Here is a 25,115-nt window from a genome sequence, read left to right as displayed (position 1 = left end):
CCCGCTCCATGTCGAGGTGTTCAGTTTCATGGGTCAGCTCCATTAGGAAGGGAAAGGCTCTCGTACAGGAAGTCCCAGCGCTCGCTCACTCTCACTTTTCCCTCCTCCTCCTCTGACTCGTTCTCTCGACACAGAGCGAAGCCCCCAGGGAGAAGAGATAATAGCAGCAGACTGAGAGGTATTGATGTGCATGTATGAGGAGGCAACAGCGGCAGGCTCGTACCACACACACACACACACACACACACACACTGGACGACGGCCAGAGCCAGAGGAGGGAAAACCAAGATTCACAGACAGGTTTTTTTTTTTTCCTCTAGCTGTTCAACGTTTCATCCAGACAGAGCACCTTGCAGCAACGTAGAGTATCCATGTCGAGCAAAAACACAAACAGGAGACCACACACACACACACAAACTCGGATGTCAGTTTCAACAAGTTTCACACGGGACTTTTCTGCACCATCAACCCAACAACTGAAACAAGAGAAATAAATAATCCATCTGGTGACAATGTTTTGATTAGGGCTGCAATTTCTGATACTAAATACTCAGTCAATACATTTTCCACCATTATTCGTTCCAGCTTCTCAAATATGATTATTCTATCAATTTTCTTTCAATCCTTCATGTTGATTTTGTTCAACCGCAAGAATTCAGTTTGGGTTAAAATTTGCAATTGGTTTCTTTATTGACTATTAAATATATTACTATTGAATATAATCTCCTCATTCAATTGCTTAGTCATCGAATCTATAAAATATTCAGGAAAAGTAAAATGTGTCCATCACTGTTCCTCAGATGTCCAAAATCTTCAAAATTCTTGTCTCTTTATGAGTTTAACTTAATTTTTTGTACCTTATCTCTATTGTCTCTACTTGTTACCGAATCACTTTGCACTTTATCTCTTTATTTTTTCTCATTTCTGTTCATTTTGCTCATATAACATTGATTATGTATGCACTTTATCTCTTTTTTTTTCTATGTTTATTTGTTAGCCATTGAAATTTGTCTTGCTGTTATTTGTTATAGGGGTGGAACCTATGTACAAGCCAACCGGCTTCGTTCCCTCCTTGCACCATTGAAATTTGTGTGCTAAATAAATAAACTCAAACTCAAAATCCAAAGCTACAGCCAATAATCACCAATCAATTTTCAACCGAAAATATCTGAAATATCACAAAAATTGCCAACTCAATTCATGTCAACCAAAAATCAAATAATTGAGTCATTGTTGCAGCTTTACCTTGATGCCTTTTCTCTTTTATAAAATTGAAAATTAAATGTTTTTAAATGTGTTTCTCATTGATGACAAGGGAAAACAAACCATTCAAAGACTATGACCACAACTGACTCCAGGCGTGGGGATTTTTTTCAGCATCGTACAAAGTTAAAATGAATTAACTAGGGTAAAAATAATCAACTGATTAAATACTGAAGATTATAAATGTAAATAACGGCCTACATTTGAAAAAGACGACCTGATGCAGAGCAGAAGTGAGCGTCACCGCCATTGTCTGAAACCCACTCAAACACTCATTTAACTACCAAAAAGGATGTAGCATCTGCAAATTATCATGTGATTTTAATATCTAAGTGTTTATAAAACACTGACAGCACCGTCACATCAAGGTGTTTGTAGAGAAATGGGTCATGAAATTATAAATATATTACATAACCCAAAGTATCTTTTACATAACACTGTACCATGCTCAGCTTCCACACACTGAATCAATGAGATGTGAAATCAAAACAGTGGAGCAGACAGTTTAACTTACAAGTTAAATTTGAGGGCGGAAAAAAAAATCTCATTATTCAAGTGGAAAAGTACACAGTGGATTTTTTAAAATCCAAACTCCCAAACCACAGACATTTTACCTCAAGACGATTTTATTTCTCCAAACTGCAACGTCATTAAAAGTCTCAGACACAGAAACTGTCATAAACTTGTTGCTGCCGAGAACGAGCACAGCGGAGAGATACATATAAAGCAGTCGTTCAAAATCTTAAGTACCATAATATTAATCAATACAATACACTTTTTATTTATTTAATTTAAAAGATGTTCTGAGGACTAACGGTGTTGCAGCAGCTGATAACTGTAAAACTATAAACGACTGATATTTATCTAAATCAAATCGATCTAATCATTTCACCTATAACAGAAAAATAAAAATAGCACTTGGCATTCAGTAAAACTGATTTTAAAAAAAAACATCAAATCATTACACCCGGGTTCCCATTTCCCACGACTCAGCCACTATTCAATCGACAAAATATGTGCAGATCAATCGTTAATCATTTACTTGATCATTCAGATATCAGACTAACTGATACACAAACGTTGGATTTTCCACTCTCGATAGAGTTGACTTTCTCCATTTACGCTTGAAAATACTAAATTTTTTTACTATTTTATTGCTTGAAAACAAACATTTTATCTATTTGTATCTGAGCCACAAAAAATGCATTACACATACATGTTTTTACAAGCGCCTGTTTGCTGGAAAGATTATGCAAAAGTGTTTGAATGGCTGCAGTTTAGATTTTTTGCAACTGATAACAAAGTGAAGAGACAAAAAGATTCAGGTCACCAGAGCAGTCGGCTTGTTCAGTCAGCCTGCATCCCGTTTCATCAGAGTGTGACCCACTCCTGAGCTTTGTGTAGTAAAAAGTGTTGTTGTGTTGCATTGCACTGCGTGGAAAAGACAGAACAGAAAGGTTGGAGGTAATAATAGAGGCCGAACGACGGTGTTAATACAGGGTTAACATTTCTAATTCAATTGATTATTCTCCTGGCTGTGTATATGGGGCTGCATCAGGCTCAGGTTGCAGGTAATGTGGCTCTGTGTGCGTATGTGTGCGTATAGTGTGTGTATATGTGTGTGTGGGGTGGGGGTGGGACTTGTTATTATACCCGAGCATGTGTCACTGTTTGTGATTCATGCCATGACATCATCTGCCATTACAACCAGACTGTCTGGGGAACCATAGGCCAGAGATCAGCTCTGAGACAACAGGCGCGCACGCACACACACACACACACACACACACACACACACACAGACACGATGCATGGTGAAGACATACGAGACACACATGCAAAGACAAAGCGACATAAACAAAGGCGATCAGCAGCGCAAACCTGTGCACTGAGCTGCACTGTAGGTGACAAGCAAACACACAACAAAGAAACAGACATTAAAGGGATAGTTCAACATTTTGGCAAATTGGCCCATTGCCATAATCGCTATAGTCATAGCAGTAGGTTCGTTACCTTTAATTGTCGGTGCAAGTTATTTTTAGAACGGCGGAGCAGAGCCGCAAGCTGCTCAGAGCTACGCTACGGAGGCTAAGGGAATTTCTTGGTTTCCCTCATCAAACTCATCAAATACACAATCCAACAACTCCAAAACGCTGTCGTGGACAAGCTGTGACCTGCACAATCACCACACTATGAGATAATAACGGAACGTTACCAGACAGTTGTTTTAGAGGTAAATTCATGCAAAACCGCTGATGCACGTTGCGTTCAGGGACAGTTTTTCAGCAAGCAGACTCTGTATTTACCTCGAAAACGGCTCCGTTTTGTAATGTTCCATTATTATCCCATAGCTTACACCGGCAAATAAAAGTAACAAACCTACTGCTATGACTATAGCGATTATGGCAATGGGCCAATTTGCCAAAATGTTGAACTATCCCTTTAAAAACACTGGCTGCACGCACACACAGACACACACACACTCCTCCGACACTCTGCTGCCTGCCACCCCTCCTCACATTCACTTCATAAAGACAATAGCTGGCTGACGTGCCGTCGTCCACTGTAACGTGTCCTCGCCATGACCTCAGTCCGATCTGACCCAGTGACCCCCGTGTCCTCCCTCCCTCCCTCCCTCCCTCCCTCGCTGCGCCTGAAGGACGAGCTCGTGTCCACAGACCTGGCAGAGCGGCGGTGGCTCTATATACTAAAGGGGAAGGGTGGGGAACCTGCGTATTAATCAGCCTCATCCTTTTGGCCAGGGCCGGTCGGTGCACAGCACAGGAAGTGAAACCTGTTACGGAAGAACGTCCTGTCCTGTCCGATCAACACAAAACTTTATCCTGGAGACCACGAGGTAAACTGACGGGAGTCCAGATTATGTCACCGACTGTGTGATAACAGGTGGTAGTCTGGTGTTTATGGGCTGAATTAGCAAATCCATAGAAACAAGGTTAGTTTCTTTGGTAACACTTTATAATAACACTGTTAAGCATTAATAAATACTGAATTCTTCATTTATAACACATGAATACTCTTTAGTATGTAGTTTATAAATACAGTTAGTGCTTATCAATGATGAGTAAAACATTTTAACTGCATTTATAAACTACATACTAATGAATATTCATGTGTTATAAATGATGAATTCAGTATTTAATGCTTAATAGTGTGTACTTATTATAAAGTGTTACCATTTCTTTAATAATAGATCAATTATTTTGACTAAAATATCAGAAAATACTTTGCTAGAGACAAACTTCACACAATGATGCTTTGGTTTGTTGAATTAATGTAAAATTTTCAACAATATAAAACAGAAAAAGCGGAAAATAAAAATAAAATGACAGAAATTATTCATGAATTAGAAGAAGCTCAAAAGTAAACAAACAAAAACTGAATACAGTCTCTGTGAATGTCAGGATAAACTTGATGAACTTGAAGGTGAGTTTGAAAATATATAAATAAATAAAACCACACACAGACATAAAAAACTACACGATGAATATTATAGCTCTGCAGTCTTATTTCACCACGGCTGCTGTCTGTGAACGCACCACGTCCAATTGCTTTTAGTGTGTAACTAAAAGTGCCAGGTTCGCACAAGGCAGAGTCGCTTGAGGTCAGTGGATCAGTCACCCTCCCAAAAGCGAAGATTTCTTCATTCAGCGTGATGACGGCTCAAAGATTAGACAGATAATGAAACTAAAAATAAACCGATACGCAAATAAACTTGAATGAACTTTGTAAAACCGGTTTCTTTTATTTGGTTTCATGTCATGCTGAAATCTTTATTTATGACGTCTTCAATTAATTTTTTAAAAAAGTGACATGTAACGTTGACTGTAATTCTTGTGTTCATTTATTTATTTATTTTTTTCCTAGACTTTCTGCCCCTTGGGTGCTGCGTGCTTTTTTTGACTGCCGAAACTTGTGACTGAATTATACAGCATTAGTGGATTTTCGTCATGTTTAGCTACGCTCCCTGAACACTGGGTTTTCTTCAGGAACTCTCGATAACGAAATCTCACAGAGCGAAGCAGCAAAAGTGAAAACGAAATCTCAGCCGTGAGAGGCTGTGGCGGTTTAACATACATAACGGCAACTTTTGTCGGGCAGCGAGCAGCGCCCAGAGGAGACGCAGCCCATAAATTCAAACAACATGCATTTCTGTGTCAGCTCCTAAACCCCCAGCGTTGGTGCTGGTCTCTCTGTGTGCGAGTGTGTGTGAGTGAAATACTAAAATGCATAACAAAAGTTTGCTTGATATAGAACAATAGTGAGATTCATTTCAGCGTCATAAATCAGCAAATCAGGCTTAACAGTTTGGTATTGTATAAGAGATGACAGCTGGATAATGGGCACAGCTGTATCTGTTATCATAGTTGAACTGGAGCTCATACTGTAGAGCGCTGGAGTGGAGGCTTGTAATAAATCCCTGTGTCTGATTCTGAAGTGACAACATCTCTGTCTAGCCTGGATAAATGTGGCAGCGAAACCATCCGACTGAAATAAAAATACAATCTGAGCTGTGAGTTTTGGCAGCGGTGAAGTCATCCCGTCAGAATTTAACCGGCCACCGCTCAGGTTGAAGAGGTTAAAAGAGGCAACACGGACACGCACACACAAAAACAAAGCGTGCTTGTAACCTGACCAATCTCCGCTTTAAAAAAAGAAAAAGAAAAAGTTGGCCCTGCCTCTGCGCCGCATGGAGCGAAGCCCTGTGAACTCAGCAGCAACGGCGCTGTGCTAACTCAACATGGCAATGGAATGAAACCGTACCCCGGCGAAGTGAAGCTCTGGCCCCTTTTTTTTTTTTTCTATCGATGCCAGTGAAACAGCAGGCCCGGAGAATGCACAGTTATTATTAACACCGGCATGTCGGGGAAGGCAAAATGACGCTCTTGTAACAGCAGCATCACTCAGGCACGAGCCGCCCGGTGATCAAGAATAGCCGAGACACGCAGACAGACGAAAAGCTAGAGACGCGTCAGCGAAATGTCACAGAGAGAGCGTCAAAGAGACACAGACTGGCTGCACATGACTGGAAAGATGAGCTTTATTATGCTTTTACCTCCATGAAAGTTGACTTACTAAACTGACATCACAGACTAGTCTCCTCATGTTTATGACAAAGAGACATTGACTTTTTCTTAAAATTACTTTTACGCATGTTCTGTGATAATTAGAGAGCTACACACAGGAGGGGATGAGAGATGCAACCCGATGACAGTCAGCATCCATCCAGCAGCGCTCATCATCCCACATGTGCAGTCAAGTTTGCATATCTCCCACCCATCATCATATAAAGAGAAATCACAGAGCGCATCATCATCCAGACCTGTAACTAGTACGATATTCAGTTTTTATGATGTCATAAATCAAAGACACTGATCTGAGGAGCTGGCACTAACAAATGTTTCGTATTTGTGCTTAATAAACGATGTAATGTCGGCAATTAATCTTCTGTCAATCAACTAATCGTCTCAGCCTTCATATCATTAGTCCGATTTCACAGCAATTTGTCAGACGTCAGAAAAGTAAAGGCTCTAGTCTGTTTCGTTTATCTGCAAATGATCAACCACCACGTCTTCTTCTTAAAAGTTACTTCCCCACTTTGTCTCTGAGGAGTGTTTACGATCAACAGGTTTGCCTTTAATCCTGCCTCTAAACAACAACCTGAAATCTCTCTCAGGGGTGAAGTCATCCAGCGTGGCTCCTTCTGACAAGGAAACCCCCACCACCAACCTCCTCCTCTGCCTCCTCCTCCTCCTCCTCCTCGCCAGTGGACAGCTGTGAAAAACAGCGAGTCACAGTCTGTCAAAACCATAACAAACCTCTCTTGCGTCAATCTCTGACAGGCTTTCCCTGCGGCGGTTGTGTAACAAGTTGAGACAATGAAACCGCGGCACCACGGCCCACCACCTGCTCTCTCTCTGTTTCACCTGATTCATCACACCATCTCTGCCGTGCCACTGACAACTGACAGAAACAAAAAAAAGGGAGGGGGGGGGGCTGTGTTATTTATAAACATCATGTTGCTATATAGCCGGGCTCCACGGCTGGTTACCTCTGTAGGCACTCAGCATTAAAGTGAATATATTAAAAGCCTCATGTCAACACTGTTTGACAAAGTCTCGACCGTGCCAGGTTCATTGTTTATGGACAAACATGCACTGTTTTTAATTAAATTTGAATAATTGATAGCCAAATAAAAAATAAAAAAACTTTAAATCCCTCGGAGGCTTTTTGATGTTGACTTTAACGTTACTTTGCATTGACAAAATCCAGATCCACAACAAAAGAAGAGGAAAGGGACGATTTTGTGAGTCAATAACCAGTCTGACAGCAAAAAACTCAAAGTAGATGCTTGACTAGCTGCACTTTAAACAAAGAGGTAGTTAACTGACTTCATCAAAACACAGCGCAGCAACTCCGACAAGTCTATCGGGGAGGTACAGACATGTATCTTTCGGGGCTGTGAAAATAAACTTGGTCTGAAGTACTTTCATCTATTTTTAGGAACACAAATATTTCAAACAAGATACCTTTCCAAAAAAGTCCACATGCTGTGTGAGGTTCCTACTGTACAGCCTCTGTTTATTATTTGAATGACAGGATAAAAACGGTCGACTATTTTGAAGATTGATGACAAAAAGGGGCACGAGTTATGAGTTGGAACTGACGCAACATAAATAAATAGAGAAATGGAGGTCACAGCGCTGTAAACCCCCGACCTCTTGCAGGGTCACCAAGGTGAGCACGCAGCCCCTATGCCATGCATTGCAAACGTATTATCACATCAAACGCTGCACAGGTGTCCAGCAGACAATATGGAAACTCTGCAAGAACAAAAAGAAACTGTCCTGTCCTGTGACTGACTGTACTTTGCACAACAACACAGAAAACTGAAAATAAACCTGGTGATGATGGGGAGAAGCCACGATGATGCAAGAAAAGGGAGAGAGAGAGAGCGACGGTCAAAAAGGAACTGATACAGGTCAGTCCTGCTGACATAGGACATTAAAATTCAAATGTTTCCTGTCCGCAACGTTTCAATTAGGCTCATGAGAATTAAGTTACATTTCTTGGGAAAAAAGGAGGGAAGCCTGTCTGTCTGTGTGTGTATGTGTGTGTAAGCATAACACAAGAACTACTGAAGAAGGCCTTCGTCTTCTCTGAAAAGGATGAGACATCTCTGCTTTTACAGCAAATGAGGAACAAATAAAGAGGTTGGCAGCGATACGTGCATGTCAAATGATGTTTGAAAGTGCCTTTCAGCTACAAGGACATCAGTATTTAGTATTTAACTTGGATGTAACAACCACCCAGCAATGTTATTAGCATACGCTGTTTGCCCTCAACACAGTGAAACAGCAGCAGTGGATCACATTGCTGTAAAACCAGTGGTCAAAATTGATCAACTTCTTTTAACACACTGTGAGAAAAAGTCCTTACAGGGAACTTGGAGGGAGAGGGGGTGTGTATTGGTGAACACACACACACACTTGGAGGCACGTTGACTGTCATGAAGGATGAGGAAAGCAAGTTTCAACACTGACAACTGTTTCCAGTAGTGATTAGCGATCAAGAAAACATTACATACTTAAAATTAATGCCATTTTCAAGGGACAACTGTTGATTAGATGGCACAGTGTGCTTTTATTGCCCATAATAGCAATAATAACACTGATAATAATATGGATTATTGATGTTTTTTGTGCAACTTGAGACAAAAGTTTGTTAGTAAAATGTACACATGAAACCAATGCAAAATGTATGGGAGAGTGTTTTGAAAAAGACACTCTGGTGGTGAGTTCATGAGGTTTTAGTTTAGTTAAGTGCAGTGGGGGGGAGAAAAAAACAGTGTTACCTTTCGTAAAGCTTGCACGAAGAGGCCTCTCCATTTGTGACTGTTCTCGTCACTTGAAAAGTCGTATATCTGCTGGGGCTGCATTGCTGTAGCGGCTCCTGGCGTTGCCGTGATCCGGTCTGAACTGTCAGCATCGGCCCCCGGATAGATAGATAGATAGAAAGTCCTTGTGGGTGGGTCAGTCCAGGGCAGGCACGGTACGGTGTTTGTGTGTGTGTGGAGGGGAGTAGGGGAAAAAGTCAAAACTGTCTGGCTTGCAAATGTGAAAATAACACTAAACTAAAAAGGCCGAGTCTGGTTAAACCGGGAAAAATAAGCTAGAAAAAGAAAACAAGCACATGTAAGCTATAAAGTTAACTCGCTAGCTTGGTGGCTAACGAGCTAACTGCTGCTGCTGCTCCTGTAAACACGGCTAACGAGCTAACTGCTAATAACAATGTTGCTAAGTGTTATACTTAAAAAAAAAAGATTATAACAGCAGGCACATTAAGTTCAGTTTAAAGTCACAACATGAGAGCTCGGCTTGTCGCCAGCTAACTACAAGCTACAAGTTACGTTTTTGGTTATTTTTTTTCTTGTCTAGTCTGAACACCTGTAACGTTAGCCGAGGCTAGGCTAGGCTAGCGTTAGCCGAGCGGCTAACTGGTGCTACAGGCTACAGGCTGCTGCTGCTGCTGCTCCTGCTGCTGCTGCTGCTGCTGTTGTGGCACACGACCCGTCGTTCAGCTCCAAACAAGGCACACTTTCTCCTACTACTTCACATTTAGTCATCATCTTCCGCCGATCGGGCGCTAAATCCAAAGTAAATCCCCCCGAAAACGGCGGCGAGCGGTCCGGGGCATGATGATGATGTGGGAGCGGAGCAGCAGAGGAGCGAGTCGAGAGGAGGAGGTGTTTTTTTTTTTTTTTTGGTTTGTGTGTGAAGTCGCAAGATGTTTCGTACCAACGCCGCTGCCTGCCTGCCTGTCTGTCTCTCTGTCTGTCTGCTGCCGCTCTCTCCCTCTCTCTCTCTCTCTGCGCCGCGTCTGTCCGCTGTCAGGCACGCATGCTGCGTAATTTCACATTTTATTGGACAGAGGGGAAAAAAACAAAAAAACAAGGCTGGACTTTCTCTATTCATTTCAATAAAGAGACCCACAGTGCAAACATGATATTTATAGTTCCTGAAATACAGATATAGATCATCTAAAGATCAACCTTTTTACTCATCCACATGTGAGAATTGTTTAAAATAGCCCCAACCGAGTATTGAGTGGATATAAATGGACATACTTTTCAGAAGACCAACATATTAAAAATGCTTTATTTTTATTTTTAAAATGTCCTTTTGTAATATTATTATTTTTTAGATACCCCCTAACCCATTAAATGTAAACCACAATCATAACAATTAAAAGCAATTTAGTAAATAAAGACAAAAATGTTTCATTCTGTGTGTTATGGATCTGTATTAGTTTCTTTTCTTTTTTTAAATTACTGACTTAAATTAACTCTTCCATGATATTCCAATGTATTGATATCAACCTGTTTATATATAATTCTTTATTTCAAACACATAGTCCTTATGACATATAAGAAAATGAAAAGACAGACAAAGAATGGGAGGAAGTACATTATACAGTAGGCTACCATAAGTTACCATTGCCATTAAAAATACATACCATATAAATATACACAAACCATACATATAAATGAAGCACATGAGACAACATTTACTTAAAAAGGGTCAAGCTAACATGCCAGTAGAAACATTATCACAAACTTATCACATTTTGTAAAAGAAAAACAGGCCACAATTTCTTAGAGAAAGACACTTTATTTATTTTTTAAAGTGATCCACAGGCATAGACAGTGCAAACATTAATGAGAACTGTTTTGACAATAGCCTCTAATTTAGTTATACTGTATTTATTCCAGCTCAGTGTTTGTTGCTGTGATTCTGCCTCCTTGTGGACACATTGTAAAAGTGCATAAAATTCACTTCTGCAAAAATAAAAAATCTCCAGCAACTTCTTTAGTATAAAGAACAGCTCAGCTCAACAAAGTTGTCTTGTTTTCTGTTTATTTTCTTGACATTTGCACAAAAATCCCCATTTATATTTACAAAAAAGTACCTTAGATTACTGCATCCTGTATTTCAAAATCCTATGGCACAAACATTTGTATGTTTTGCTATCTAAAAATATGTATATATGGTAAAAATGATTAACATTCATTTGTTAATTAACTGACTGACATGACAGTATGCGAGATCAATTTCATTGGGACATTTTTAGCAACATGTGAAACCTCTGAGGCCACGACAAAGAACAGACAGTAGCAGAATAATGAGATCACCCCCACAAATACATTAAAAAATATAGAAAAAAGCACCAAGTGTTCTCTATTTGCTTTGATGTAAATATGAAATAAACCTTTAATATCTAGCCTTTATATAGTCTCAAGATCCTTTAAATATCAAAATTATTTTGGAAGACAGACCCGTTAAATGAAGAAAGGACAATCTGTCTTTCTTGAGAAATTGTGCGTTCTGTAGCTGTAATTGTGCGTTACATGAAGAATTTCTTTCCAAAAATTAGATTAACCACGAAAGCATGATGCCCAACATCCCATTTGAGTTATTGTTAAAATTAGGGATTACTTAAAAAAATAGAATTACTCATTTGTGATTGTATGCCTCCACCAACCAGCCAAGAAATGCAGTAACAATCTCCCCCTCCTTAGTGCTAAATTTGAGAGTGGGATGGACGGACAAACAACCCAAACACATCAGCAACATAATCCTGGCTGTCACTGGTGCAGGGACTAAAAATATAATTCTTATTAAGTATCTGTAATTTATTGTAAAGAAAATACAGTTTATTTTATTGGCCTGCTTCAAAACTCTTCATCAGTCGACGAGACATTTGTCAAATAACAAACTACCTGCAGCTGCAGACTCAGTGGCTGAGAAAAAAAACACACCACAACCAAAAGTAAAATAAAAACTTCCACACGAACTCTAAAAAAAACACTCATTTAAAATGAGCAATGCCGAAAAAAAAGTTACGTTCACATTGAAAACGACATGTTTGTGTGTTTCTACAGTATATCCCTGTTTATAGTTTCAACCTGATGATGTACTTTGTTTTAGACAAATGTGGTGCTTGACTTGACTGGATTTTATTTTGAAATGTGGTGGCGTAAACATATAACCAGACCTGAAACAGCACTACTTCAGTAAAAATAGTCTTGTTAGTGTAATGAAGTCCAACATGTGCCACCTCTCTCCTCCGGTATTAAGGCTCAACCTGTAACAAAAATGTTGTTTATGATGCTGATGAGGTTGTGACAGCCTGACGCAGCGTTGCTCTTTCACCTGGTCACCTCGAGCTGAAGTTTTTGCCGTTCTCTCTCTACAGCGAGAAGCGGTTCTCCACCTCGTCTGCGATCATCTCGGCGATGGCGAGGGAGGATGTTGCCGCCGGCGACGGAGCGTTACGCACGTGGAGCACCCGACTGCCCACGTCTCCAACCCCGCCGTCGAAAACAAAGTCGTCCACGAGGTTTCCGTCCCGGTCGAGGGCTTGAGCTCGAACTCCTGCAGGACCTCTGCAGAGGAAGACAAGCAGAGTTAAAGAAGCACCTTTGAATCTTAACACTGTGACGTTTCCATAAAACCATAAGTTTGAAACAGAGAAGATGTCTCTGTATTTATATTATAAAAATCGTGTCTGTGGTCTACCTGAGCACGTCACTCAGTGAGAGTTCAGGGATGTACTTCTGCAGGATTTTAACCTGTGCACCGATGAAAACTCCCCTGTACATCTCTCCAAGTCCGTACGTTATGTTCCTCAACACCAGTTTCTGAAGACCCCTGGAGCAGAAACAGAGAGAGGTGAAACATTCAGAGTGAATCACCGACATCTTCTACACCAGATCATTTCAGACCATGTTGAACTAGACGTTCTGAATCTACCTGAATGAAAGTGCATCTGCGAAGTCTCTGGCGTTGAAGTCGTACACCTTGTAACCCTCCCTCTTGAAGGCGAGAACTGCGTTAGGACCGAGCCAGACACTTCCATCCATGCGAGGAGTGAAGTGAACCCCGAGGAAGGGGAAACGAGGGTCAGGAACCTGGAGGAACATTTGATTAAAAAATAAAAATGAAGCAGCAGCAGTGACGTGTATCCGGCAGGAGGAAGTCCACTGATACTTTGAACAAGTTTATAAAAAACATGAAGACAAATCAAAAGTCCTGAAACTACAATGATCATTTAACTCAGGATAACTGATATTTAATCCTTCAGGTTAAATTCTCTTTACTTAGATCAACCACAAGGTCACAGGTTTAGATTTGATCAACTCTTTCATGCACTTAATGGTCATATTTTCAACATAAATCACAAAGCAGGGCTGAAAATATCTGGACTCAAACTCATTTTCACAAAAATAATTTTCAGCTGTCAGGGAGCTGCTTTTAGATCAGAATACATAAAGAGAAACACAAGGAAGTCAAACCTTTTTAAATGGCACCACATGGGTGCAACTAAGCCTTTTGTGTTTTTGATACCCAACACTTAACACCCAACCAAATGATTAATGTGGATTAAACAGCTGAAAAGAAAACCCTGTGTCTCTTACAGGGTAGATGTTTCCTTTGACCAGGTAGTGCTTCTCTGGCTTCAGCACCAGATAATCTCCTCTGAACGGGACGATCCGCGGCTCCCGGCTGCATCCAGATATCTGCGACAGGCGGTCCGAGTACAGGCCTCCGCAGGTCAGGACGTAACGACACCGCACCTCGTTACCCTGACAAAACAACACGATGCTAAGAATGCACAGAGCAGAACACAATAGGCCAAACACTGTGATCACTTTTATTTATAAGCTACTTACCTTTGTGTCTCGGACTGCGATCGGATACCTCATCCCTGCAAATAGAACAATAAAAAAAAAGCATTAAAGGGGACATATTATGCAAAACTCACTTTTTCATTGCTTTAGTATGTGTATTTGCGTATCCAGAGTGCCTCCTCACCCCTTAAACGTAAGTTTTGACAACTACGTCAACATTTTGTAAACTGCCATAGTCAGAAAATGTGTCTCTTTACAAGCCGTTTTAATTTCACCCGGCTTATTACATCACAAGCCGGGTGATGTGAACATTCAAGCCCTCGCTCCCATGGTTACCATGGTTACCTCAGCTACCAGAGCGAAGGTTCTAAACCGACCGTTTAGAGCAGGGCTGTGAAACTGGCGTGTAGAAAACCCATCTATGCTCAATCTTTTGTTTTTTCTGACCAAAGCATGTTATTTACATTACTTTTAGACATCAAGGTACCATGTCAAGAAGCAGAAATGAGCATAATATGTCCCCTTTAATATAAACTGAAAATAACTACAACTCTTTTTAATCACAACAGTGTTGACACGTTCATACCTTCAGTGCTCCCAGCTGGACTCTCCTTCACCATGGAGATGTCATTGACCTCATATTCGGTTACCACGGTGCCGCCCGCCTCCTCAAAGTCGGTGCCATACCTGAGCGCCACCATCCTCCAGTCCACGATGCCGGTGTAGGGTGAATCCAAGGCCATTATACCCTGAAAAGATGGTTCACTGTAAAAACGGCTTCACCCACCATCTGCTCTGCTGTGTGAATGCAAACCGGTCTCTTACTCTGCAGTACGGCTCTCGCTCCCTGATCCCTTTGGCGTCGACGATGCTGAGGTCGCGCACGTTGTTCTGCAGCCCGCGCTCGTACAGAGCCTTCAGTCTGGGTATCTCCTCCTGCTCCACGGCCACGATGAGCTGCAGGAGAAGCACAGACACAGCGATCAATACTGAGACAGACACAAGGCAAAGATCCACAGCATATTTAGAGCACCTCTGCAGGACTGGGTGTCAAATCTCAATACTGTGATGTGTGTCCTTGCTCAGATTTTGTTGAATCTTTTTTTAATCATTCTCTGGTTTAAATTTGAATCCAATAATTTAGATACTAATTTGGGACCTTGTTGCAGGTTAAACCCCCAACTCCTCACCTGACACTCCCCACCTTGCCTCCTCTCTTTGTCCTTTTATTCCCCATTTTTTCTCTAGATGGTCAAATTTGACATAAGGAGGGCAAAAGGTGTGCATATTCAAAGAAGGCTATGTGCAGGATTAAAAAGTGCAAACTTACAAAAAAGGGAAAAGACCCACTGTGCGGATTTCTTTTCCTTTTTTTTTTTCAAACTTTCACATAAGGCAAAGAAATAAATAAATAAATAACTCTAAAAGGTTATTTATAAGTTGTAAGAATCTGTACAATCTGTAAACTGGTTCTAATTTGTTAGATTTGTTTTGTCATAAAAAAAACATGTAATTTATTGATCTGTTGACAAATTGACAAACTTATTACGACTAAACATGTGAGTTTTTATTTCTCCTTGTATGTGGTAATGTGATGCACAGCTGCTCCAAATAATCCTGAGTCAGCTGCTGAGCACCTTGAGTGAATCATCCAAGGTAAACATGCTGCGTTGTTGTGTCTTATCTGCTTAAAACACACGGGCGGCAGACCTTTCCACATTTCTTGTAAGGGAGTCCTTTCTTCTCGCAGTACTCGTAGGCTAAAGTGGCTCCTCGCACACACAGACGGGCCTTCAACGAGCCCGGCGTGTAGTAGATCCCGCTGTGAATGACTCCACTGTTGTGCCCACTCTGGTGCGCAGCTGGTGACAAGAGGAGAAGACAGAGAAATTAAAGAACAAAAAGATTAAAGAAAATACTTTTTTTTCTCTTTTAAATATCAACACTAATACAGACTAATGGAAGAAATATAGCTAGTTAGTATGATTATTTGTTTTGGTGCAGAGAGTGAGAGGACAGGGCGCCACTGTCATGTTTATAAAGTAAATATGAAACTGCAAACTGCAGACGTTCTCCAGGGTTATCACTTCAAAGGGCAAAAACCAAATGTCAACCGTATGGTGCAACCAAATGACAATCATGACATATTACATAACTTTTTAAATTTTATTTATGCTTTCCAAAAAACAATACAGTGTGTACTATTGAGAACATAATGTGTTATGAGTGTTTTGGGTTCTGTATGTCAGCCTACTGGTTTTAAAATGAAACAACGACCGATGCTGGTAAATCGTTGATGTTCAAGTTTGAGCAGTGTTGGTTTCTACAATTACAGGATTATAATTCCTTCACTGTTCACCCAATATCTTTAAATAAAAAGATTATACAAGGCAGATCCAGTGAGCTGCAGTACAGAGCCAACACAACACTCTGTAATTTCGCCAAGACACATGTGACACATAAAAAAAATATTTCGCTCTTCAGAACTTTTTTCCTTATTTTTACAAAAACCACAATAACAACATCTGTTAATACTCCACCCACAAAGCTCTTTTTCCTTCTCCAGTAGGATGAAGCTGAGGGACGGGTGTCGCAGGATGAGCTCTCTGACCGTGGCCAGGCCCACGATGCCGGCACCCACCACGGCAACGTCATAGGTGCTGAGACAGACAGACAGACAGACAGACAGACAGACAGACAGACAGACAGACAGACAGACAGACAGACAGACAGACAGACAGGGTTGGGACAGGAGGTGAGGTTCAGGACTGTTCAAATTTGAGATGGTTACTGATAAACAAGAGCAGAATATTTAGGTCAGTGGGTTCAATGTCCAACTGTATCATGACTGAATGAGCAACCGTTAGACCTTTGAGACAGACACAAACAGACAACATGCAGCTCTGCCATGCGTTTATCCTGACAAGTTAAAAAACGTTCACAATCCTGCAGTAATTACCACATACTATGATCTAGTGGGGGGGGGGGGGTTAATGTAGCAGCAGTTTCTGTGCATTCAACTCCTCTACAATCCACAGCTTGTTCTTATGTAATAAAGCATTTACTGTAAGCTCAGTTACAAGACAACAGTTTAAAATTCAGCTCTCTCACGCAAACATAAGATATTTGGAGCAGTAAACATCTTGCTTTAATTATGGCAAATGAGAAGCAGGCTGAGTGGAGCACAGCTCAAGGCACAGTGGAGGCAATAAAACCTGAAGGAGAAAAACATGCTTAGAAACTCACAGCCCATAATATCCACAACATAAAGTTCATGAGCACAAAGCTTAAATGTTCCATACCCTCACTTTGCTTGAGGTGCTTTTCTGTAATTTGCTTTTTCAACAACTGGAGTCACTGAGAACAGGACCGCCACAACATGCAAAGACATGTACATCTCTCCTACTTAAAGGTGAAGATCATTCTATTTGGCAACTACTACTGTTATTAAAGCCGGCTCTGATCTCCTGCTGGTATCACTTGAGACACTTCAGGTATTACCCATTCATTACAAACCTATGGGTTTAAGTTACATCGTACATTTCACAGTTTGTTTAAAGAAGGGTGGAGAGGGGAGTTGTATGGAGATGTAGATTATATGGATCTAATAACTGCAGACTTGCTTTCATGCAAATCTACTGACTGACAGACATGTTGTTCTGCAGGTAAAACTGAAATCTGACATGTGCTGCGTATAAAAGCAGAGGAGGCACAATTGCAGACAGATGTTTTGTGAAACAAAATGTGGTGGGAGTTGCAAGTGCATATCGAGTTATGCAGAGAGAGGCAATGTTGTGCAATCTAGTTCTTATTGGTAATGGGTGTCCTTGGTAATTAAAAGTTGTTTGTTCAAGTTTCAAGCAAGTACCCGCTTGCCTGCTCCTTCTTGAAAAAAAATCCTGCCAATAACTTATATTAAAACACTCTGTTCTCACCTGTGGATCTACCCGCCTCCCTGTCAGTCTTACCTGTGCAGCTGTCTGCTTGTTATGTCCTTTAGCTGTTTCGGCACCGCTGCCCCCACAGCCTTCACCGACGCACCGCTCAGTATCCGCAACATCTTCAGAGTGTTTTTATAAAACCTTCTCAGAGTCGCTTCTTCATTTTAAACTACTCGGCAGGGCTCCCTGAGTTGTCTGAGTGGTGTTGTGTCCTCCTCCTCCTCCTGTTCCTGTTCCTGCTGCTGCTGCTGCTGGACGAGCCGGTGCTAGCTGCTAAGCCCCTCTACCCTGAAGCCACGCCCCCTGCGTCGCGACGCACGTACGTAGCCACGTCCCAGCCAATGGGATCGAAGGAGCGTCCTGCGTCATCATAAGGTCGAAGGTTTCAGCGATGGACGCCTCCCAAATGTAAACAGTCCGGGCTGTTGGAGGACAGGTGAGTTTTTTTTAAACCTGTTTCAACTGTGTCGCATTTTGCTTATCAAATTTTTATTTTTGATTACTTACTAATTATTTGTTTTAATTAGTTTTGCAGCTCAGCGATATGAGGCTTTTATCGAAGGCGGTGCAGTGTGCGGTGAGACAGAGGGAGTCGAGCCGCAGACACTTCTGGGGTTGGCTCAATGCAGTTTTCAACAAGTGAGACTTCATTAATTAACCTACACATTAACATTAACAACAGACGTACACATACTGGTACTCAGCGGCCACTTTATTTGGTAGAGTTTCATAATATAATGTAATAAAGCTTACTCCTAAGATGTGTGTAATTTCTGCTTCTGTCACACAGGTATTAATTCAATAATATAGTTTGTATTTAAGCATTTATGCAGCTACCCATTTGGTTTTAGTAACTGTAATTGGTGAACAACAAGCATATGATACAGTATGTAGGCTACTGGTATTTCAACCAAATAAATAAACAGTATAATCAGGTTAAATGTCTGACCTGGTGGTGGGCAGATTGCCATCTGGACTTCATCCTCTGTTGCCCTCCTTGCTCTTCTTTTCATTCATCCCTTGCAGCAACAGCTAAATGTTTTGCGTCACGTTACGTTGTGTCATCATTCATGCTGTGAATGTTTGTTGATCTTCGTTCAGGGTGGACTATGAGAGGATCAAAGCTGTTGGTCCAGACCGAGCTGCTGCAGAGTGGCTGCTGAGATGTGGGGCTAAAGTGAGGTTTCAAGGTTTCGATCGCTGGCATCACGACTACAACGCACTGCCAACTGGGCCTCTGGGCAGATACAAGATCCAGGCGATTGACGCTACTGATTCCTGCATCATGTACAGAGGGTTTGACCACCTGGGTCAGTGTTACAGTGTGACGAATATTATGTTTCTGTCCTTGTGTAAATTAGAGGGATCGCCAAAGTCACTTGAACTGATGGAAATCTGAAGGGTAATCCATCCAATAGTTGTCAACAGATCACACAGTGTTGGATTTTGCAGAGCCTTACTGAGCCTTATTAAAACTTGAGTTGAATCAAAGATTAAAGCCATGTTCGAGAGAGTGTGAATTTTGCATTGACTGTGTTAATGTAAGCTTGAGCTCGGCCGCTGAGCTGAAAGCGATTCCCCTCTGTGTTAACAAGAAAGGAAAGGTGAGGGTGAAAGTGCACCTCTCTTAAGTCTAATCTGATGCTCCAAAAGTGACGCAAGCGACCAGGATGTTTTACACCAAATTACTGCACTCTGACCTTGTTGGCTGCACCGCTCCAAACTGTGTGTTTTTCAGAGCCAGAGTCCACATGCTTCTGTTTTTTTGTTTTGTTTTGTTTTTGCAGTAAAGCTCTTCTTTGCTTGTGTGAATTTAATCAGTTAAGCATGTGCTGATGTTGTTTGTGTGTTATTTTCCTCAACATTTCAGATGGTTTGAAACACTTGGAGGAAATCAAGTTCAACAAGAGCATGTACATTGAGGACACGTGTCTGGAGAGACTGAGCTCAATAGAGAATCTGCAGGAGAGTATGTACATGATGGAGGTGGTGTCGTGTGGAAACGTGACTGATAAGGGAATCATTGCTCTGCACAAACTCAAGTGAGTGTGCTTATTTATAAAGTGTGTTTAAATCAATTATTTTGTTGGAGATGATGTTGGATTAAATGATTCACCAGTTTTATAATGCTTTTACTAATAATAATCATGCAGTAATTTAAGTTTTATTACCACACAGGAATCTGGAGTATCTGTTTCTCAGTGATCTGCCGGGAATCAAAGACACACAGACGACAGCTGACAGACTACAGACGGCACTTCCACGTCTGGATTTAGCGATGGACCTGGACTGACAGCTTCCTGCTATTTACAGCTTGGTGTAACATATGGGATCTTGTAAAGGTTTTCAGAGTAAAGGAGTCAAACTTGTAGGAGGAAAAAAATGAAGCACGCAGGGCTTTGAAGTGAATTTACGCACATGTTCATCATGTTTCAGTTTTTCTTCAAGGAAACAGTGTGGCGCTGGGTTCAGGGTTACTAGGATTTATTTAAATTAATGTTTTATTTCTAAGCTTGTGTGGTCGAATGTTTAAAAAAAAAGGTTCCAGCAAAGAGAAAAGATAAAAGCACTTTATATTGTTGACACCATATTTTTGATAGTATGAACTATTCTTTGCTTTATTATATTGTCAACATATTTCAAGGTATTAAAAGTGACTCCATATGTGGGGACAGAGAGAGTGAATGAGAGAAAATCCAGAGGAATCAAGGATTCAAGAGTCTTTTAAATCATTTCTCTTTAGATTAATTTGGCATGTGTACAATATCTGAGGACAGACAGATGGCTGAGAACATCCTTAGCACCAGAGTTCAAGAGAAAACATCGAGTACATTGTGGTATTGTCACTGCAAAATGTGAGTCAAGGTGGGTTAAGGGAATGTTCACACCTGTGTTCACAACTGTGTTCACTCCTGACGTCAATAAATATTTTCAGAGATGCTCATGAGTCGTTTATCCGTGACAGAAAACAAGTCTGTGTCCTACTTTATAATTTACTCGAGACAAATCAGCTCAACAACATAAAACTCACTACAAAAACATGTCACTCAAACAGAGTCCATCGTTATATATATAGTATATATAAAAAAAATACATTTGGCAAAGGCAGTTTTACCTTCAGTCTACTCAGCGACTACAAGCAGAGCAGCACGTCGCTCCTCGTCTGTGCACAGCTACACAAAAACAAACAAATTAGCTTGAAACGTACAGTAGGCAACATACATAAACCAACACGTCCCAGTCGATATGTTGGGGAATAGTGCATAGACTGACATCAGCATCAAGACACATCCGACCCGATACCTCACGTGGCAAACAAAGGTTTTTTCCTTCTTTTTTTTTGTTAAAGTAGTTGGATCCTCTTAAATGTTTTAATAAGAAAGAACCGAGGTGCTTCCAGGGTCGGCTTTCGCTTCCTGAGGTTGTTCAGAAAACTTTGATGCTCGATGGTGTTTGTGGTCAAAGTCAAGGTCAGTGGTCCGGTGTGTTTAGATGTTCGGGAGGTGATAGTTGAACTTGCGCAGGTTGTTGTAGTACTTTTTATTGTCCAGTGCTGGGAAGATGCTGCTGCCGGTCAGCTGTGGCAAATACTGGACGGAGACAAAAATACATCAAATTATTATTATTATTTTATATAATGTTAAAATTTCAGGGACAATTATGATTAAAAATGATTAAGCTAGGTGACACAAAGGACTGGTCAGTGCCTTGTGATCTTATTTGGACTGACACAAGCACTGATGGAGACTCTCCATTCTGTTGTGGACTGTCACATGTGAGCTATTTCTTATTTCATTATTTTCTTCTCTGCGTGACCCGTTGTAAGATGCTTACGCCATAACCAGAACTAATACCTGTGTCTTTAGACCTGTACTCAAGCTATTCCTCTTGTTTTTCAATAGAAATTTAAATAATATAAAGAAAGTTATTTACCTCAGCACTGATCTCCTCTAAAGTTTTTAGTATGCCCAATGCAAATACTGAGAATATAAAGGTAAATTATCAAAAACATACAATAGTGCAATACACCAGATTCTGCTGTTCGTATATTAGTTGCATTTCACTCTTTCATTATCTAAAATATTTTTGGAAAATATCCTGTCCACCTGCATGTGTCTCAAATCCTCAACAGAGACAAAATTGACATAAAGAAGTGCTGCAGTTTCACCTGACACAGAGGTTTTTCATCGAGTCCTTTAAACTCTCCTGTTCTACTTCTATTTTACAATTTTAATCAGTTGGATAATCTGTTGACAAAATAAGACTAGTTTTGATTTGCTGAATGTCAAAAGATATCTAGGAAATATAAAAGCAGCAAAGTCTAACAGGATGGAGAATTTTCCTTTAACCTGACACTTAGACAGTTTACCTGTGTGAATACAATCTCAATCCCAACATTGTCTGCAGATTGTACAGATGATATGTGGTTGATCCCTGAGTAATATCAGCAGCTCAGCTTCATAAGCATCGTAAAAAGGGCTGCTCACCCCAGGGGGAAGGTGTTTGCGAGGTAAACGCGTCCTCTTGTTGCCGCAGCGCTCCTTCTCTCGGGACAGGCTCTTTTCTCGCAGGCTGTCGAAGTACGGGTGCTGGAGGAGCTGCTCACAGGTCAGCCGCTCGGACGGGTCCATCCTCAGACAGCCCTACAGGAGACGGGAGACAGAGAGGGTCAGGGTCCGTCTGTTTCCCCCTGAGATCTAGTTTTTTCTTTCATCACATCTTTACCTTCATGAGACTCAGAGCTTGATGTGACAGGTTTGGATACTTCTGCTCCAAAGGTTCCTGCAGTAACAAAATGACAAATGAGATTTCATGTTTTTTTAAGACTTCACAGAACATGTTTGGTACATTTTACTATCTTTTTTAATTAACTGTGTGTGTGCCTCACAGTGGTGTAGTAGTGATACGCAGGTATAAGCAGTATACCCACTTAAAATGCATTAATATGTCAGTATGCCTACTACAACAAAACTATCTAACTATCTAATAGTCAATGTGAGGGGTGTCAAACATGAGGTGTGAAAGTTACATAGAAGACAGAAGAGGTATAATGTTGTGAAATTGCCCATATTTTCTCAAGAAATGTCAAGTTGTTCATAATATCTTTAGTTAAAGGATATCTTATTTAATGTAAAACATCTTAATAATGTACTTCATTGCACTAAAACAAAGGGAAAGGTTTATAGTTCTTATTATTTATAGGTTATTATGCTGTTATTTTACTGGTCCGGCCCATCAAATTGCACTGTATGAGGCCCCTGAACTAAAATGAGTTTGACATCTGGTCTATGTTACACAGGTATATGAACAGTTTACCCACTACAACAAATTAGACTACCAGGGCCGTTGTATAGGGGAGAAAGGTGATGATAATTCTAGGGGCCCAGCACCCAGTAGGGCCCACAAAGAAAACCCAGTAGTCTAATCTTTGTATGACTGAATTATTCTGCTTAGAACCTGACTAATACTCATAGTAATGCTGCATTAACATCAAAACAAAGTAGGCTTAAAAAAAAAAGATAAAAAGTGGAAAAGTCAGGGGCCCACTTTAGTATTCTTTCAGGGGGCCAAGAATTCCTAGCAACGGCCCTGTAGACTACACCACTGTGGTGTCTCACCATCTCCAGTGGCTCGGGGACGGAGACTCCACTGAAGAACTGGTTGTTGCTGAAAACCTGCTGATGTCGAGGGATCAGGTCTCCTGCAGACGACAAATCAACACAACACTGAGTCGATTAGTGCGAGTTATTGTTGTTTCAGCCTGAACTCAAAGCCAAAATTATTCCTGGAGACGTATTTGTTTTGGGATAAGAATAAGAAGCTTTGCGTTATGATTTCATTTCATCCAGTCCTGGCAAACATCTCAGAATTTCTAATCCTCCAAAGGCGAAAAGTGTTTTTCCTGCTTTAATTCTCATTTACTGTAATTATGAAAACATGAATAAAAACACATGAGCTCTATAACATACATTGTCATAGATTTACCCTTTTTTTTATTGTTTATCTATTTATTTTTTGGAGTGGGATTCTGTTCTGAGTGTTTCTATATGTCCATGTTCTGTTCAGAAAAAAGCTTAAAGTTTAGTTTAATAAAACAAAACGCATGAGCTCAAACATCCAGAGTACAAAATCTCTCATCCTCAAAACAAATATCCTGATAAAGTTATGCATAAATAAAGTGAAGCTAAATGCTGACACTTACCCAGAGTCTTTCTGATCAGGTAGAGTTGGTCCATGTCCGACTTCCCGGGCCACAGCGGGATCCCTGACAGCAGCTCAGCGAACACGCAGCCGATCGCCCACACGTCCACCGGAGGGCCGTACTGCGTGTCCCCCACCAGCAGCTCAGGGGCCCGGTACCAGCGAGTGGCCACGTAGTCCGTGTAGTAGTCACAGGGTCCGGCTGGTCGCCACAGGACAGAAACACAGGAGGCGTGAGGGATTTATAAGAAACAGCTTGTTTTACTAACTTGTATAGAAATACACTGAGCAGCCACAGCATTAGAACTGGTGAGTGGTTTTTAATTTGGTGTGTATTTGTATAGTTCATTCAGTAGTGATTTGACTTCAAACTTGATTTGTAGTTTCAGTTATTTTCCATGGCACTGTGTTAATGTTGCGGTTGATCAGACTGAGACTTTTCTAACCAGACAAACAACTAACTCTAATTTTGAGGATTTAAAAATTAAATACGTTGCTGATTCTGATTATTTGCTTCTTTTTCTTTCAGTTAAACTTTTGCAGCTGCATCTGAGTAGGGATTTGACCTTTTTTTTTTAGACATATCAGTGTGTGGGTTGGATTTTTGTGTCTTTAAACTTTGCAAAGTTCATTCATTTTTTTGTTTCATCTCATATAGGTTTGCTCCATATAACACTGTGTGACTGATGAGTGCCTGTGAAAACAAAGTCTGTAGCCTAATTCATGAAAGGCTTTTGTCATTTTTCTAATTATTTCTATTAATTTTATTTACATTTTCCAAGAGGTTACTGTGGTGCTGCTCTGAGGCTATTTTGAATAATATAATAAAAGTTATTTATTGGTAAACAGTAAAATGTTGAGCCTCCAATACATATTTGTCTCAAGGTTTTGAACCATATTTGAGGAATCACTGCAAATATGAGTAATCTGATTTTTTTCCTTCTTTTTTACTGTCTGATATTGGCATTGGCCCCAAAAATCCCATCTTACACTGAAGCAAA

At 40.7% G+C, this 25,115-nt stretch overlaps 4 protein-coding genes and 1 long non-coding RNA gene across 7 annotated transcripts in view; 1 reads left to right on the top strand and 4 right to left on the bottom strand.

The window, feature by feature from the left end:
* Positions 1–10,138, bottom strand: part of sos2 (son of sevenless homolog 2 (Drosophila)) — a 40,585-nt gene extending 30,447 nt beyond the window's left edge. The window contains exon 1 of the mRNA XM_085768569.1: positions 9,137–10,138. Coding sequence (XP_085624695.1) covers positions 9,137–9,220 — 84 coding nt within the window. The 5' untranslated portion in view covers positions 9,221–10,138. The remainder of the gene's footprint in view (positions 1–9,136) is intronic.
* A 2,136-nt stretch (positions 10,139–12,274) lies between these two features.
* On the bottom strand, positions 12,275–18,165 carry l2hgdh (L-2-hydroxyglutarate dehydrogenase). The gene is made up of 10 exons (XM_085768431.1): positions 17,941–18,165; positions 16,517–16,632; positions 15,683–15,834; positions 14,798–14,929; positions 14,559–14,721; positions 14,015–14,049; positions 13,760–13,927; positions 13,095–13,252; positions 12,861–12,992; positions 12,275–12,727 (listed from the first exon to the last, which is right to left on the bottom strand). Exons 1-10 carry the CDS (start codon positions 18,030–18,032, stop codon positions 12,532–12,534), a joined length of 1,344 nt encoding a protein of 447 aa, XP_085624557.1. The 5' UTR covers positions 18,033–18,165; the 3' UTR covers positions 12,275–12,531.
* LOC146963514 (uncharacterized) lies at positions 15,205–15,427 on the bottom strand. Its single transcript, XR_015034788.1, has 2 exons — positions 15,357–15,427; positions 15,205–15,297 (listed from the first exon to the last, which is right to left on the bottom strand). It is a non-coding gene; the product is annotated as an uncharacterized LOC146963514 (long non-coding RNA).
* An 85-nt stretch (positions 18,166–18,250) lies between the features above and the next one.
* dmac2l (distal membrane arm assembly component 2 like) lies at positions 18,251–20,852 on the top strand. 3 transcript variants are annotated; one of them, XM_085768436.1, is made up of 5 exons: positions 18,251–18,349; positions 18,449–18,552; positions 19,015–19,223; positions 19,784–19,955; positions 20,092–20,852. In XM_085768436.1, the coding sequence occupies exons 2-5, from the start codon at positions 18,458–18,460 to the stop codon at positions 20,204–20,206; spliced, it is 591 nt and encodes a 196-aa protein (XP_085624562.1). In that variant the 5' UTR covers positions 18,251–18,349; positions 18,449–18,457; the 3' UTR covers positions 20,207–20,852. The 3 variants fall into 3 exon arrangements, with proteins under 3 accessions (XP_085624562.1, XP_085624559.1, XP_085624560.1); XM_085768433.1 differs by having other exon boundaries at positions 18,255–18,349; positions 18,441–18,552; XM_085768434.1 differs by having other exon boundaries at positions 18,282–18,353; positions 18,441–18,552.
* cdkl1 (cyclin dependent kinase like 1 (CDC2 related kinase)) overlaps positions 20,504–25,115 on the bottom strand; it is a 12,526-nt gene continuing 7,914 nt past the window's right edge. The window contains exons 6-10 of the mRNA XM_085768432.1: positions 24,116–24,316; positions 23,532–23,614; positions 22,639–22,695; positions 22,401–22,556; positions 20,504–21,503 (exon numbers count right to left, since the gene is read on the bottom strand). Of these exons, the coding sequence (XP_085624558.1) occupies positions 21,402–21,503; positions 22,401–22,556; positions 22,639–22,695; positions 23,532–23,614; positions 24,116–24,316 (599 nt within the window). The 3' untranslated portion in view covers positions 20,504–21,401. The remainder of the gene's footprint in view (positions 21,504–22,400; positions 22,557–22,638; positions 22,696–23,531; positions 23,615–24,115; positions 24,317–25,115) is intronic.

Source organism: Trachurus japonicus, chromosome 22 (assembly GCF_045865225.1).
Source record: "Trachurus japonicus isolate A0001 chromosome 22, Traja_1.0".
NCBI classification, from domain to species: Eukaryota; Metazoa; Chordata; class Actinopteri; order Carangiformes; family Carangidae; genus Trachurus; species Trachurus japonicus.
This window is presented reverse-complemented; position numbering and strand designations above follow the sequence as displayed.